The following is an 18,521-nucleotide window of genomic DNA, read 5'->3' as shown; positions in this document are numbered from 1 at the left end:
TTATACCATAGTAAGCAGAAATCTGCAGTCTGTTCCATTTCTAAAGTAACCTGTACAACACTGCTTTTGTCTTCCGTGGCAAAACTACAAAAAGGTGCTGTTGAAAACTGTGATCCACTTCAGTTAATCAGAGCCTTACATCATATGGAGTACAGCCTGATTCTTCTTTCAACTCACTGGATTATTGTAAAGGAGTGCCCCATGCTCTGTATATTGTGTCTTTTTCTGTTCAGGATGTACTTGATACAAGCTGTTAAACTGTCTTTTTTTTATTTTTTAAACCCAGGTTGGGAGAGCCAGCTGTTGGAGACGGGCTTTCTGGCCATTTTCTTGTGTCCTGTATGGACTCTGTCCCAGATCCCCCGCCGCTGTCCCCCCTCCCTCATCTGCATCTGGACCTTCAGATGGCTCATTGTTCGCATCATGCTGGGAGCGGTGAGTAAAACATCCTGCTACTCTATGAAGTCAACTGCCGTTCAAACATTAGAATCTGCTCTTTTCACGGATCCTTCTGACAGTGTTGTACGACTTGTCAAACATGGTAAAAACTACTAAAATGAATTTACTTAGAACCTCTTCCATCCCTTACTCCTTCACTCTTATGACATGTTCCTGTGTACATACATGGATTTTGCAGTCTAGAAGAAAGCAGATGCCATAAATTCAATATATATACACACCTAAGTGTATCCATGAAGTCAACAGGGGGAAAAAAGAAAACCATTTTGCAATAGTTTAATTCCCCAGGATATTCTAGTGTTTGTCCTCCTGATTTTAGACCGTTACTTTTGGAACAGAACTGGGTTATAAAACACTGGCAGTGTATTGAAATCCAAACCAAATATATGGTCAGCTAAACAACATGTCTGCTTGTTTGACAGTTTCCATGGTGAATTTTAGACCACCGACTGGGGTTTATCTGCCAATCAATGCACTTACCACAAATCCAGATGGGTTTTTCCTATTACAACCATGACGAGAGCTGAAACCCAGGGGAACCACCTCAGCTCTTTCTAACCAAGGGCTCACAAACTGTGCAGACCTGACTTTATTCTGCTGTGGAGACACAGGCATGTGGAGGGTTTACAGAGCATTGTGACTGACTGCACAAATGTGATTTATACGCTCATTTGGACAGGAGGAAAACAGTAGAATTGTCTTCATATGTGTGAATCTATGTGAATATTAAAAGGCGTTTCACTTTGTCAGACTGAATAGTTCAAAACACATCTTAATCATCTGAATGTCTTTCAAGTTGTTCACACAAATTTAGGACAATCCTGGGAATGTCCGACATCCCCAGGTTAAAAGTAACCACTGAAAGGAGTATTCCACATGTGGTTTTGTCAAGAAATTCAGTCCAAATGCTGATCAGTAAATAAACCAGGCTGTCACTCACAGACGCTATGACTTTGGAATTGGACAAATGTTATTGGAAGGCTGTGACTGAGTCTCTGCAGTAAACTGTGCTGAGTGTACCTGTACTGGTCGTGTTTTATGGGATTAATTGTGTTTTACTTATAAGCAAGGGAGGCACAATTCAGTAAAAAATCCCATAAATGCACCACACTGGACTATTTTAATACATGAATTACGCACAGGGGCAGAACCTGTGACAGAAGCCATTGGCAGATGTAAGTGATGTTCCATTGTTGTTTCCAGGTGATCAGTGTGAGTGAACCAGTATCAGTCAGTGAGACAGATTGAGTTAAAGTAGGTGTTGGTGTTTGTCGTTTCTTCAGTCCTAATCTTTCCACTCTACCATTGTCCTAGAGACACAATCCAGCACTGGGCAATAATGTGTCATAGACTGGTGTCTGTTGCACGGGGTCAGTGATCAGTCCATCTCAGCTTTGGTAATGGGACAATATAACCAGTCTGGGACAGTACCAGTACTGGAGCAGCCTATGAAGGAGGAAACATGTCTCAGACCATGTCTGCCTGAAGGAGCAGTGACATAGGCTACATTCAGACAACAGGTCTTAATGCACAATTCAGATTTTTTGGTGAAATTTGATTTTTTTTGAGTGCTCATTCATATTACACATTAAATGCGACTTCTATCAGTTTGAGTATGAACTGAATGTGACCCTGAAGTGACCCGCATGCGCAAAAGAGGTCCTGACGTAATATGTGACCACGCAGGCACGCACTGTGTTTACAAAAGTAAATATGTTTTTCCCACTGCTCCTCCTCCTGGGATGCAGAATTGTGACGTTTGTCGCATTTCAATGACGTAAAAGTCAGATAAATGCGATTTGGCCGTTCAGACTGAAGTCGTTTTGCAAAATATAAGTTATGTATTGGATTTAGGACCACATATGAAAGTGGCCTGGGTCAGATTTTGAAAAGTCGGATTTTTGCTGTTCAAACTGTCTTTAACAGATCGGATACAGGGCACATGTGGGCAAAGAAATTGGATTTAGGCCACATTTCCTGCAGTCTGAACATAGTGTCAGTACTCGACAACGTCTACTAGACGATGGGCTATACCGTTGCCAGACAGAACTGCTAGCATGACATATGATTTTTTGAGATAGCTAGCAATGAAAATTCACTACAGGTACACTTTAAATATTCAAAAGTCCAAATCCAGAAAAAATTATACGTCCTGTATATCAGTCAAGTGGCAAACACCATGGGGAGGATAGATGATAGACAAATATCTAAAACATTTTTTTTAATGGCATGTAGTCTACCCACACTACCTCTCAGATCTACCACTATTGGGCACCGATGGGTTAAACTGTGATGATGCAGTTTTGCTTCTTTGAAACTTGAGTCTCCGTCTCACTGATCAGCAGCTCAGCCCCCGCTGAAGTCTCACAGCATTTGATTCACCTTTGGTCACAGCCGGTTATCTGTCCCACTGCCTGCGCTCCACTGCTGTCCACTTCCTGCCTGTGAGGACGACATGGCTTAACACACTTCAAAGGACCCCTGGGTTGTATGAAATAAGTAGGAGGGGGTGTATGGGCCCACCCGTCGATCTGTTTGAGTCCGTATATGCAGTCCAACTGAGAAAAAAGTCACAAGTTGTCACAGTGGTTATTCATTTCTCTGTCTGACAAGTTGATGCATTTTGACACTTGAGTGATAACCAAAACTCATGTTTTTTCCAAATGGATTAAAATGTTATATGCAATGTAAAATGTACACCAATACTTAAGGTGGATTATTATGATTTGATATGACCACTCTGAAGGTGTCATGAACTGTCCTTTGACTTGTCTTGTAAGTTGTTTATGAGATTTGTAAGTTTTGTAAGACTTGAAATAGTAAAAATCAATAAAACATATAGATTGAAAGAAAAATGAAATGAAAATGAGATATAACTGGCTGAGAAAAACAGAAGTCTCAACAAACACACTCGCGTCCAAATTAGCAGCAAGTTGTTCAAATATAGTCAGCTCCAACATAAGGTTGTAGAGAAAGAGACAGCCATATGTTATGCTAAAACAGGATTGTTGATGTAGAAATATTTACTAATGAATAGATTAATTACATTCATTATTGGGCTCATTAGAATAGCTCTGTATGTTTAATTTATCATGGAAATTATGGCAGAACAATAAGCAGCCTGGGTGTCATTCATGATTGGAGGCCATTTAACAACACAAAGGAACACAGTACAAGTACAGTAAATATACCGAAGAGCTATGCTTAACAAAAGGACATCAATTATTTTACTCTCCAGCTCTTATTCCTTTGCTCACCCTGTTTTTGTATACTTGATACTTGATATGGTTATTGTAGAATGAGTTGCTACTTGTGCCTGATGAACTTTGAAATAGTTTAATTTCTCAGAATCTCTGCTAATATTTATGAGCTTCCTGTATAAGGTTTTGGCTCAGGGGTTTTGAATTGGATTACACATTTTACTGCTGGCAGGAACATCTTATTAAACACTCTAAAAGTGGGAAACAGTATGCAAGGTGTGGAGCTTTGGGTGTGAAGTGGGATTTGAGAATTAACATGTGTGCATGGCCGTGGCAATTATTACATAATGGCCTGATTGAAATATTTGAGCAAACCGCAATTATTTTGCATCATCGTTTCCATTCACCTGTGTAAAACCAGCTAGATGAAACTAACAGAAATGTCAGTATTTCATCACTATTTCCATCTTGTTTTTCACCATTTGAGCTTTGACTGTTTTGACTGCTGTTTTAATCATCTTTATCTCGTTGTGTTCTTTCCTCTGCTATAGTTTACTGACACCTGAATACAGAAAAAGCAGGGAGCTTAAACATTCAGTTTGTGATAATTGGTGATTATGGTCAAGTTTCAGAATGCAACCAACTGAATATCCCCCTCACCCTCCCCTATGGTGGCTGCAAAAAACCCCACTAAAGTCCCTTGTTAGAGTCTGTTTGCTTGCTTTGTCTTTTCTGGGTTTTTTGTTAATGGCTTATTAACTCTGGTTCAGTATCAACCATAGCAGATCACAATAATGCACCATATCCCTGCACATCAATCACTTTAAAGCAGAAAAAAGAAGCAATGATGAGACACTGTAGTGCATTTGATGGATGATGTCAAACGTTGCCCACTCATTTTAAAGTAATAAAGACACAACAATTCTTATTTTTAGATACTAGATACTAGGGGTGTAATGGTGCACTCTTTTGTACCGAACCCTTTTGGTTCGGGGCCTTCGATACAATATGGAGGTATACCAAACAAATGCATGCAGCCTATGTGAAGAACGCAAACACTCGCTTTAAGTTTCCACATGAAGCATGGAGTGGAACACACACAGTATGAGCAGGGTGGATGGAAGCAGAACCCATGTGCACGTTGTCCCCTATATCAGTGTTTTCAACCTTGGGGTCGCCTGGAATTCTGATGGGGTCACCTGAATTTTCTAGTAATTGATAAAAATAAAAATAAAAACTTACTATAATGTATGTTGAGTTGAGAGAGACAATCAAAATACATCAAAGACATTCATAGTTTCATAGTTTGAGTTTCAATTCATAGTTTGAGTAATTGTTTGTTCAGTATTAATTGTCAGCCTTGTAAATCCAACCTGGACTGACTGTACATATCCTGACCAAGGAAAATAAAATTCTCACTTCGTGCAATAATCTACACCTGCCTTTTCTGCCTCCGTCCATAATAATATACATTATATAGACTAAATGTCCTCTAAAATTAACATTTATTTGCAACGTATATAGCAAACTATTGCATAATCAAAAACAAATTACTTTTTAGCAAAAAAATGTTTTGAATGTCTGGGCTTGCCAGAAATTTGTGATGTTAAAATGGGGTCACGAGACAAAAAAGACTGGGAACCACTGCCCTATATACATTCTGCATCAGTGCCGCTGCTGAATTCTCAGCGCTGCTGCAAAAAAAAAACCCCAAAAAAACCCACTTTATTCTGAGGCTGGGGTGCTGATAAGAGGGGGTAAACATGACAACAGAGAGTATAACAGAGGCACAGAAGCTGGGTCGGATGGCGCCTGTTAAGTTTCACTTTTGGTTTTCAGTAGTTACAAAGCGCACCCCTCCCATGGACCCCCCCCCCCCGCCTTCTCTGGTCTCCCTCGCTGTACCAAAAACGCATCAAAAATGTATTGAACTGAAGACCCCTGTACTGAAAACGTACCGAACAGAAATCTTTCTGTACCGTTAAACCCCTGACACCCAGCAATTAAAACACCATTAATCATCATCATTTATGTAATTTTCCATTACCCATTTGTTCGATATACATTTGTGTCACATTATATTTGCCTTCCCTTTTCTGTTTTTTTCCCCAAAATTTATATGCGACTTCATGCGATGCAGTGTATCATCCTACATAAGAGTCAGGGATGATGGTCTGAAAGGTGGTGATAATTCTTTGCAGGATTCTATGGAAGTGTGAGTGGGCATCATTAGAATGATAGCCCACACTACTATTGTAGAACCATAGACTGTCTTTAGTGGCTGTAGGAATGATTACACACTGGTTTTAGAAGTGTCATTTTGAAGCCAATAGTTTGTAAAATGGCCATCACCATGTTAGCTTTTTGGAGCCAGAAATGACTACATTTGGACAAAAGACAAGGGAGCAGTGGATGAGTCTGTGCAGGGTCAAACACTAGTCTACTGACTTGGTAAAACTTCATTAAGCCATGTGTAACAGTCAGATTTGATCTTGTCAGTGGAACCTGCAAACTACAATGGACCAGATCACTCACTACAGGCTCCATATAAAATGAATGAGACCAGAATGAGTCCTGGAAACAAATTATTGACTTAGTATTTTTAGAGAGAAATTAAATGTAAGTCTATGGGACCCAGGGTGTTTTAGACCCAGTTGTAGCCAGTATCAGCAGCTGCCAATGGTATTACGACCTCTAAGGGCGTTTTGTCTTCCAGGAGGTTAAACCAGCTTTCAGGCATATTTTAAACTGTCTGTCCAACCTCTGCCATGTTCACATGTTTTCTTTGCTCTGGAGTTAGGTTTTCTGTTAAGAGCAAAGATGCTTTATTGTCCTCATCTTGAGCCCCCACTGATACTTTAAATCTCTCTAAATCACAGGTGTCAAACATGCGGCCCGGGGGCCAAATCCGGCCTGCCAAAGGGTCCAATCCGGCCCATGGGATGAATGTGTGAAATACAAAAATTACACTGAAGATATTAACAATCAAAGGTGTCAACATCATTTTAATTCAGATTCCACATACAGACACATACAGTCCAATTCGATTTCAAGTGGGTCAGAACCAGTAAAATATTATCATAACCTATAAATTATGACAACCCCAAATTCTCTCTGTTTTTTTGGTGTAAAAAAGTAAAATTACATGAAAATGTTGACATTACCAAACTATACTTTTACAAAAAATGTGGAAAAACCTGAACAAATATGAACAAACGGAAATATCTTAAGAAAAGTAAATGCAATTTTACCAATATTCTGCCTGTTACTAAATGTTTTGTGCAATTGTAATGCACATGTGTAAATGATAAACTGATAAACCGAGGCATAATATTGTTAAATTTGCACTTGTTTTTCTTAAGACAATTCAAGTTGTTCATGTTATTCAGATTTTTAAGGAAACTTTGTAGACATAAACCTGATCATAATATAATTTTACTTTTTTCACTGTTATTATTTTACTGGTCCGGCCCATTTAAGATCAAATTGGGCTGAATGTGGAACTGAACTAAAATGAGTTTGACACCCCTGCTCTAAATCTTACACATTGGATCTTCATAGATGGATCGTGGATTTAGTGAGCAATACAAACAAAAATCAAATTTTTACTGGCATATTTTTTATTAAGTGACAGTAATTAGCTTTTCTTTTTCTTGTATTGAATCTGTGTTATTAATGACAATTAATTCACAAATTGCAACTATTTGTTGTATAATTAACCATCAACAAAAATTCAGTGATTGTGACAGCCTTACTTGAGAGGTTTGATTGGATTGTTTGGCTCATTCTTTAGATTCATTGTGCCATATTTCGTGATATCTAGTGGTTTTGTCAAATTGCAGCCAACTGAATACCCTCCGCTGTCCCTCCTCTTCTGTTTTTGGAGAACTACTATAGAAACATAACGGCACATCATTGTGGACCCTGCAAAATTACTACTTTCTCTATGGAAGTCCCACTGAACCTGGCCTTTGTCCTACAAACCTGGCTAATTTGTCACTATCTGTTCCTTATGGGTCCAAACAGAAGGTAGACTGTTTTGTCGGTGTCTGATATCTGAAGATTAGGTTCAACTGTAGGTAATAATTTCCAGGAACTCATGACTGAATTGGATTGTCAACAACATTGCTGGGCACATCTTCTCAACGGCCAGTAACTGCAGCCGACAGCCAACCTTGTAATCAGAATGAAATGTCCTGCTTTTTCTAAATCTGGTTAGTGAGGTTAGCAGCTGATTTATTCCACATTCCATGCCAGCCACATGACGGACTGACGTGTCAATATTGACAGTCTCGTGTCCTGGAAAACACCATATTTAACTAAGTTCATTTGGTGGAAAATAGGCAGAGGAGTCAGTGTTAGAAAATGAATTCTGTATTTTGTGGTAATAGTTGAACTTTCTGAGTTACGTTCACTTAATCTGTTTTTTTGACATCAGTTAGTCAAGCAAAGATTTACCCATTAGTTTTTCAAAGCACATTTAAATCAAGGGAAATCTAAAAAAAAAAAAAAAAGAAAGAAAATGGGGAGAAGGGTTGTTGTTGCTTTGTCTAATCTTGGTGTTAGTGAAGCAGAGCTGCATATCTGTGAGCTGCAGAGAGCTGTGAAGGTCAACACAACTAACTGTGTGTTCAGACTGCATGCAAATCAGATTTGTTCTTTTAGATTTGATCTCAACGTTAACTTTGTAAAGTTAAATAGACAGGAGTCCATATATGTCCGTAGTGTTACCTGTTTTGCCTGCAGACGTCTGTTTGGGCACTGTTTCTATGGTGACTACACATGCTTTTATTGGGAGCTAATATTGGGTACTGCCTTTTTTATGCTTTAGACTGAAGCATTAATTGTTCAGTAAAAAAACTTGTTTGATGGTGTCCAGATGATTTTTTTTTTCTATAGAGTTAATTGATATATTTTGGTTGACTTTTAGGTCAGCCCATATTTGTCTTAAAAATTAGTCTAAGCATGTGTTAAAACTACAACTTGGTTAAGCAACAGGGGGAAAAAAAATTCAAAACACATTTCCAAAAAAGTTGCAACATTTTCCAACTCATGCAATAAACAAACAAACAAAAAAACTAAAACCTATAATCTTTCAGTTTGTTTCAATATTTATTTTTCTGACAAAAGTAGAAAGAAGGGATTTTCAGTGTTGAAAATTCTCTATTTTAAATAGACATTAACCACAAATTAAATGCATGCAACACAGGGAAAAAAAAGATTGATTACATTCATTATGTCTTCCATTCCAAATGTTAGAGATTTTCTTGTGATCAGACAAACAGAACTGTGGACAGCCGAAACCGTCAGCAGGTAAAAAAAAACAAACAAACAAAAACATCTTTTCTCAATTCTGCATATCTTATTACAAGAAAATCTCTTACTAACAGGGAAAAAAAAGTTGGTACAGAGAAAAAATAAGACTGAAAAGTTGACTGAATATGCAAGTAAAACTGTTCTGTCAGATTCCACAATCACCAGGTTAGTTGGTCACACATGAGGATCATGACTGAACGTAACAGGAGTCTTTTCAACAGGGTTCATAGGGGTGCTTGAAATCCTTGAAAATGCTTGAATTTCAATGTTTTGTTTTCAAGGTCAGACCTTGAAAGTGCTTGAATTGTAGTTTAAGTGCTTGACAGTGCTTGCAATTATAACTCTGTGATGTGATTTACTCATTTATTTTTAATATTATCTCTGCCAGGTTACATGGCCAGGCAAAGCTATTTACAGGGAGGTGATACATTTTGAAAAGTGAAACTTTATGTCAAAAAAGAAAATTCCCGTGAGTTCTCGGTTCGACTCCAGGTACATTTTTATCTTAATCTTTGTCTCAGTGCGAGTGTGCCTGAAGAACGCCAAGTGGCTTCCCTTTTTTTGGATAAAACTTTGTGTTCTTCTTTAATTTCTAAACTTTTTGCTTTTATGAAACATAATTTTAGATGTTTATAGCATAATACAATGCACATCATTGTAATAAAAAGTGAAAAAAAAAAGTAATCATGAGTATATGTATTCCTGTAGATATGTATTTTACCCCAGTGATAAGGTGCTGTACTAGAAAAATTTAAAATGACCCTTAAAAGTGCTTGAATTTGACCTTTAAAAATATGTATGAACTCTTTTTCAAGGACAGTTCAACACTTCAACCTGTGTCAAACTTCCTGAGATAATTGTCAGTCTTTTGAAAATTGTTGTTACTTAACACAGTCTGCTGCTGCATCAACATATGGGACCTATCATTTTTGTGCAGAAATGCTCCAGTATTCTCTCACTGAGCTCATCTCAGATGGACTGTGGGCTGTGGTCATATACATAGTTAAGCTTGATTTCAGGTAAAACAGACTCAGTCAGGTTCTATGTGTCAAAGATGAGAACAACCATCCAGACTTTTATCAGTGAAAGCAGCATCTGTGATGGTCTGGGGCTGCATTAGTGTCCACATGGCTGACCTGCATATGTGTAAAGTCAGAGTTTGTCATTTTCTAGAGACATTTGCTCCCGTCGACTTTTCCCTGAAGTTTGTGGTTACTTCAGCAGGATGATGCCAGGACACATTCTGCACATTCTAGCTCAGCAGTGTGGTTTCATAATCAGAGTCCTGGTACATCTGTCTCCAATTGAACATGGACATCATGAAGAAGACAATCCGACAACAGCCACCAGAGACTGTTGAGAAACTAATAACCTGGGAACACCAAGAATGGACAAAAATTACTCTTGAAAAAATGCAACTATTAGAGTTAAAGAGAGAAAACATTTATATTCTGTGACTTTCACCAAAATCTAAAGTGACACAATTAAATCAGTCAGTGAAAACGACAGAAAATCTTTTCTTTGTGTTCTTGGCAGTTAAATAAAGGTTCAAGCCGATTAAATAAATAATCAAATCAAATCAAATTTTATTTATATAGCGCCAAATCATAACAAAAGTTATCTCATGACACTTTACATATAGAGCCGGTCGAAACCAGATGCTCAAGCCACTTTACAGAAACCAACAGAATCCTCCAGCAGCAAACAGTTGTGACTGGTGACAGTGGCGTGGATAAACTTCCTTTTAACAGGCAGAAACCTGGAGCAGACCCAGACTCCTAGAGGATGGCCATCTGCGTTGACCACTTGGAGTAAAAGAAAGAGGGTAAAGGAAGAGAAAAAGTGAGAGAGAGAATGAGAGATTGGGGAGAGGGGGGAAGTAGGGGGAGACATGGTTGCTGTGCAATTGGTGCACAGCATCCAACTTTTGTGACATGTTTTTTGTATCAGCTCACTAGTTTCTACTTCGTTAGACTAGGGCAAATGCAGATCCAGATTTCCAGCTGAAAAATAACTTGGTACTGTTCTCATGAAATACACATGAAGTTACTGATGACTGAAAAATTCTTGCATCGCTTGTGAATTTCTGTTATCAGGACTTGATACCCCCCCTTCCATGTATCACTGATCTTCATACTTTGTCTTCATGTCTTTTCTCCTTTGTCATTGACTCTAATGTTTTTACATCACAAGTGTCAAACATGCGGCCCAGGGGCCAAATTCAGCCCACCAAAGAGTCTAATCCGGTCTGTGGGATGAATTTGTGAAATGCAAAAATTACACTGAAGATATTAACAATCAGTGGTGTCAAAATCATTTTAATTCAGGTTCCACATACAGACCAATATGTTCTCGAGTGGGTCAGACCAGTAGAATACTATTATAATAATCTATAAATAATGACAACTTCAAATTTTCTCTTTGCTTTATTGTAAAAAAGTAAAATTACACGAAAATGTTTACATTAACAAACTATCCTTTTACAAAAAATGTGAATAATATGAACAAATATAAACAACCTGAAATGTCTTAAGAGGAGTATATGCAAGTATATTCCAATATTCTGCCTATTATTAAATATTTTGTCTATTTGTAATAGTAATGTAAATTGTAATGCACATGTGTAAATTATAAATTGAGGCAGAATACTGTTGAAATTGCACTTGTTATTCTTAATACATTTCAAGTTCATATTATTCAGATTTTTAAGGAAACTTTATAGACATAAACATTATCATAATATAGTTGTACTTTTTTTTCCTACTTATTATTTTACTGGTCCGGCCCACTTAAGATCATGTTAGGGGGACTATGGCCTTGAACTAAAATGAGTTTGACACCCTTGTTTTAGATTATCAATGCATTGTTTTCCTGGTTTTTCACCTTTAGCCATCTAATCATTAATGTGTTTGGTGTTTTCATCTAAAAGAGTTCTATTCATCTTTCCACCTAGTTAGTTTTTCATTTTATTAGGCTCATTCTTCCAGATTTGTAATTTACGCGGCTCTGGTTTGTAATCAGATTTTCTAATAGGCAGTTTGCGGCTACTTATTTTACACCTCACTGTGGAAGGCAGTGAAAGTGTGCATGTTAATACGATGCAAAAATGCACACATGATTTTTCTTTCTTTTTCAGGGTCTCATTAAAATCAGAGGCGACAAATGCTGGAGAGACCTGACCTGCATGGACTATCACTATGAGGTTTGTACTTCAAATCTGTGTATGTGCAGTGTGTGTCTTCAAATGCTTTGGATGGTGGATTCCTTGGAGTGTCATATCTCTGGATTGAGTTACTGTTCATTCATAGTCAGCTGCTCTGCATCTGAAAATTGATTTAACTTATAACCATAAGTGGCAATGTTTGAGGAACAAGCAGATTGGGAGCATTTTGATGCTCATTTCTCATTTAATTATGAGTAAAATATGGCTTTCATGAATGCGGAGAAGGAGATGAGACATAGTCAGCAAGAACTGGAAGATCAAACATTAAAAGTAAGTAGGGATGTAACGATATGAAAATTTCATATCACGGTTATTGTGACCAAAATTATCACGGTTATCATTATTATCGCGGTATTGTTGAAATGGGCTCAAAATGTTCAAAAAGTACTAATACACACACTGAAATAATATAACCAAGTTGTATTTTGAAAAAAACTAATAAAGTAACATGCACAATGTACTTTCTGTTGCAGAAACATTCAAGTAATAACATGTAAACAACAAACAAACAAATGTGCATGAAAGATGGCACCTTATGGATACAAGAGATATCTGCACCAGGGGTGGAACTGATAGGATTTGATCAATATCAATGCAGTAGTAGTAGTAGTTTATTTCGAGCACATAGAATCATCAGATAGCAAAGAATCATACAACATGGTCAAAACAAATAAATAAATACAATTTTTTTGCGCTCGAAAAGGAGTGGGGAGAAGTATAACTTATTGACTCCCACCCTCTTTTTACAAACTAATAATCGAACTAGATCCGCCTCCTTTGCTTTGTTAACACACATTTTCCTCTGTATATTTTTTACAATAACACAAAACATCCATAAAAACATTCATATACACTTTTTTTTTGTCACCTCATACACAATCAGATTTGCACTAATCAACCGTTTTCAATATAAACTATAATATACATATCCACCTCAAATATTTATTCCAAATACAATGATCAATAAATATGATAGTATCTTCTTATCATGATAACCAATTAACTATAATATCTTATTTTATGCGTACTTATAATGTTCTATATTTTGTTATTATAGTCGATCCTTTTAAATGCACAGATTGAAGAAGACATTTTTAAGTTTTGCTCCAGATTATTCCACAGATGGACCCCTCTAACAGAGATGCCATTATCAGTTCTGCTTATCAATCCAATTCCTTATCAATTCTCCTATTGATTCCTGAGGTGTTTTTGAGTGTGAAAAAAAGTAGTTGGACAGGTCAGAGTGGAGTTTGTTTGAACATTTTCCAGATCAAATCATTCACAGTGTCACACATATACACTATTGTACACACATATACACTATTGTACACACAAACAGAAAGTGAAACACAGTCATATTTTCCTGAACTATTTAATGAACAAATGTAAATATTCTGAAACAATGAGGATTTTAAAACATGTTAGATTGATCTGATCCAGACTGGTCAGTGGTTCAGTCCTGGTCAGTGGTTCAGTCCTGGTCAGTGTCCTCTGGTCCAGTTCCTCTGGAGGTCAGTCAGTGGATCTCCTGTTGAATGTCCTTCAGTTCATAAAGCCTCCTCTCCTTTGGTTTTTACACACATCATGTGTCTTTGTACAGTTGAAGCTCACTCATTTGGGCTCATTTGAACTGACAGGAGTTTGTCCTGAGGATCTATATTCAGATGGTTTCAATGTTGGGGCCGGGGAGGGGTTAACACTAATGCGGACCGGGTCTGTGCGTTCGCTTGCTAGGATGGACTGAGTCGTGCGCATGCTTGTTCGGACTGACCCACAGTCGGACGGACTGGGTCCGTGCGCGCGCTCCAACAGACCGGGTCGTGCGGGAGCCACTATCCCTGAATCTCTGGAGCTCTGTCCGTGCAGGTTCCTTCCGCCATGTTTCCAGAGGCCAAACATTACAAACACGCACCTGGAGTGCCGCTGCTTCTCCAGGAAATGAACGGTACCGTGAGTTTTCTAGGTGCGGTAATCGAACACGGTTATCATAATAATTAGAATCTAAACGGTAAGCTAACCGTCGGAAATTTTACCGCGGTTTATCATTATACCGGTTATCGTTACATCCCTAAAAGTAAGTAAAGTGAGGCAGAGATGGGGTTTGAAACCACAACTACTGACCTAATTCTGAAGTCATTCTTCACAGCCAGTTTTGATACAAAAACTCTTGGCCACAGTAGACTAGCTGAATCCATCCCCAGTTGAATTTGTGAGGTTGTCAGGCTCTGTCTCTATGTTCCAGTCCTGTGGTCTTGATGCAGGAGATCAACTACCCAATAGAAGTGGGCGGTACTTTCACTAGAGAAGAACTCAACTAATTCAGTCAGAGTCCATATCAGCTAAAATTTGCTTAGAGGTCTTATTTGTGTCTTTGTGCATAAGAAATCAATCTAAGTGAATCCCCAAAGGAACTTTGTGTTGCAAGTTCTGCAAATGTACAGGATTTCAGTTCTGTTCAACATGTTGATGCTCATATGAACTATGTTTTCAGCTCAAAAATGTCCAGTTTCATCACAATTAATGCTATATTTTCATGTCACAAATGGCCAAGTTATATTTGAACTGAATTTACCAGAAAAACTAATATTCTATTCTTTTAGATTCCCCAGTTTTTCTTACCAGATTATATACGACAAATCACATGTTTTATTTTTACAGGTTGCAATACGGAGTATGGTGCTGATCCATCCTGCTTATGTTACACCAATACATACATTAAGAATGTCAAAGGTCACTGTTTAAATCAACAGTTTTCTAATAATAAGCATTTTTATAAAGAAATAATTCTATATTGTTATTTCCTCTTTAGTATGATGATAAACTATGTAATAAATAATAGTGCTCCTAGTTTTTGCACAGGGATCATTAGTGTAAACAGTGACATGGCTGCAGAGCATCAGTATGATGGGATCCACAACAACCATGTCACATCCGTCCACTGACACATTTAGTGTTTTTGTGTCAGCTGGGATTGTTTTAGATCCACAATACTAACATTTATGAATAAGAGGAGAATTAGCAATAGTAAGTCTATAAGTTTATTCCTAATAAAGTACTGGTACTGACCAGAGCATCATGGGTAATGTCACGTCCGTCCACCAGCGACAGTTTTCACATACACGTGCTATTCCAAATCCAATATTTATGAAAATAGAGCTTCCACTGTCAAAGAATATCAGTAGTCTGTGCACAAATGTATTAGCATTATTTCAACACAGTTCTGTGCATTTCTTACAACTTTTTTTTTTTTTTTTTTGACAAAAATGGCCACTCATTTGACCCCCTAAGTAAATTTTAGCTGATGTATGACTTCTATCAGTGATCAATAAGAAATATATTGATATCTGTAACCATTTACAGGTTATAAACCATCCAAATATGGACCATTAGAAGGAAAGGAACATTTATAATATTTCAATTTTTTTGTCAAAAATCAAAAAATCTGTAAACAAACTTTGTAGACATTGTCCCAAGGAAGATACATATAAAATTTTAAATGAATCTGACCAGTAGTTTTGTCTAAGAACATGTTTGAAGACTCTTCTTATGAAAACGGTGGTGAAGCTGTACACTACACTTTCACAGTAGCTCATGGACGATCGGCCGCAGAGATATAGGACCTGGTCACATGTTGATTTGAAACCTGGTCCTTTGTATTGTATGAGTCATACACCATGCATGAATAATACATTTTTGTTAGAAGATATGCTAAATGTTAACGTATGTTTTTAACTGTAAATTGAAGTGTGTAATCATGAATTATATATGAAGAAACAGATCATCTGGATTTTATCTAATAATGACATCACCTCTTGCTTTAAATCTTCAGCTGTACACTCCAGTGATGACATGGATCAACTGTCATTTGTATAAAAATTAATATTAATGACCCCTGACCCGAGGTATTTGGTCCACTTTACTGGGAATGGGACAAACCTCATGTATTTTATGATGAACTGAAACTGTTCCGTCTTTTCACAATGATCAGACGCCCACATGGGCGGCAGCTTCGCTTCATAAAGCCACAGCCTCCACCATTTAGTCTGCCATCCAGTTTAGTCATAGAGCAGAGCAGTAGAGTCACATCTTATGGAATTTGTAATTCTATCTTTCACCTATTTAACCTCCTGTCTGAAAACATCTGTGACTGACCCAGACCAAATATCACAGGGTCAATTTTCTGTAATCTGAAAAGTCCAGAGAAGTTGAAGGGAGTTCTTTTTCCTCTCAGAGAACTTGAGTGACAATAGACTGACAGATGGGAACTGCTTTAGTTCTGAATGAAGCCAAAAGCAAGAATTGCAGCTTTAAAATGTTTTGATTATTGTTTTTTTTTTTTTTGAGTGAGTTTTTTTCTGGTGACAAAGCAGGACAAAACCCAGACTAACCCTGTCAATGCTTTAGCATAGGTCCTCTGTCATTCTGAGTCCTGGGGATGTCCTTGAACTAGTCCTGTCCCACACATTTGTACCTCCTTTTACCTTCTCCTCGCCCCCCCTCTGCTTCTGACTTACAGTTTTGTTTATTAAATATATATTGATTCCACTGGTACTTGACGTACTGTATGCATTCTTCTCGCATTTACAATGAAGTATCAGAAAACAGGGAAATGTGAGAATACATAATATATTTCTAAGGTGAATGTAATGTAAGATTATTCTACAGTATCAGTCTAGAAAAGGTTATTCTTAACTCATGTAATGATTCAGTAGAATGACAACAACACAGCGATGAAGCATCAGGCCTGTCTGACCAGGACAGACTATTACAGTAACCGCTGCGGTGGCTTTCACTAAATCAGCCTCTTAAACAGACTGAAAGGTTGTGCAGATGGTGTGTTTGTTTTTCCTCTATGGAGCTCACACTGGTTCTGACCCACTCTGATCTGTGTTATGAAGCTGCAGTGGGAGGATGGGATGGCTGTCAGCTTGAATTAACACAGACAGGAAAACAGTGGCTCCTTCGGAAGGAATGACTAGGGATGACACACACAGGACAAGATATATATATATATATATATATATATATATATATATATATATATATATATATATATATATATATATATATATATATTATAGAGAGAGAGATGATAGATAGATAGATAGATAGATAGATAGATAGATAGATAGATAGATAGATAGATAGATAGATATTCATACGTGTATATACGTATATATACATGTATATATGTATATAAATCTTTTTCTCACCCACCTGGGCAGTGTCTCCTTCAGACTCAGGTCCTCTACCAGAGGTCTGGGAGTCTGAGGGTTCTGTTCAGGATCTTAGCTGTTCCTAGGACTGTTGTCTTTTGGACTCAGAGCTCTGATGTTGTTCCTGGTATCTGCTGGTTCCATCCCCTCAGTTTGGGGGTCTCTGCCCCTAGTGCCCCCATCACTGGTACCACTGTTTCCTTCACACCCCACATTTTCTCTCTCTCCTCTTTCAGCCCTTGGTATTTCTTGAGCTTCTCATGTTCTTTATTTCTGATATTGATATCACTTGGGATTGTTACATCTATCACTACCACTGTCTTCCGATGTTTATCCACCACCACTATGTCAGGCTGATTGGCCATACTGCTAACAAAGCTGGAGTGAAATATTTTTTCACCTGTTGTCATGAAATGATTGGGACATTGTGGTTTATTCTTGGTAGATAAAGTGTAAGTGGGACTATAATTATTGCACCTGGTCAAAGGCGACTTACTGATGTGTATAAATAGAAATAAAAAGAGGAATGTGTCTGAAAACAAAATTATTCCAACTTCATGGGTGACATTGTCATTAGCAGATGAAGGACTGGGAGTTGGACTGGGATGTCACTCTCTGGTTTCTGAATTGTTTTGAAGCCAATAGTCTGCGTTTTGGCTTTTGCCATGTTAGCTGGCTGGAAGTCACCATATTTGGACAAAATGAGTGTAGCTGTGGGAGCATGAGGGGTCAGAGCTATGTACTATGGGTAATGAGTGGGCTAATGCTAAGTGCTAGTTTACAGACTGTAAACTTCATCAAACACTGTGTAACAAATTATTTACAGCCTAATTAGTGGAACCCGTTAACAACAACAACATCAAACATCTCTGATCACCTCAGTTATTATTAACGGAGGAAAATTTAAAAGATGAATGAATGAATTTATTAGGTTCCAAATAAAACCAATGAGACCAAAATGCACATTTAATGTGACATGTCAGCAAAAATATGTAGTTAGCCCATATAGGTGAGTTTCCATGGCCTGACCTCTGTCAGTGGCTGTAGCAGTGATGGACATTTACATGTTCACACACTCACTAGAAGCCACTGGCGCCAGGTGATGCC

General features: G+C 37.7%; 1 protein-coding gene across 1 annotated transcript in view; it reads left to right on the top strand.

Annotated features, from left to right (window-relative positions):
* LOC115416802 (lipase maturation factor 1-like) overlaps nucleotides 1-18,521 on the top strand; it is a 42,605-nt gene that overhangs the window by 6,425 nt on the left and 17,659 nt on the right. The window contains 2 exon segments of the mRNA XM_030130680.1: nucleotides 287-435; nucleotides 12,112-12,177. Of these exon segments, the coding sequence (XP_029986540.1) occupies nucleotides 287-435; nucleotides 12,112-12,177 (215 nt within the window).

This window comes from Sphaeramia orbicularis, unplaced genomic scaffold (assembly GCF_902148855.1).
Source record: "Sphaeramia orbicularis unplaced genomic scaffold, fSphaOr1.1, whole genome shotgun sequence".
NCBI classification, from domain to species: domain Eukaryota; kingdom Metazoa; phylum Chordata; class Actinopteri; order Kurtiformes; family Apogonidae; genus Sphaeramia; species Sphaeramia orbicularis.
Note: the sequence above shows the minus strand (reverse complement) of the source record. Positions and strands in the feature narration are given on the sequence as shown.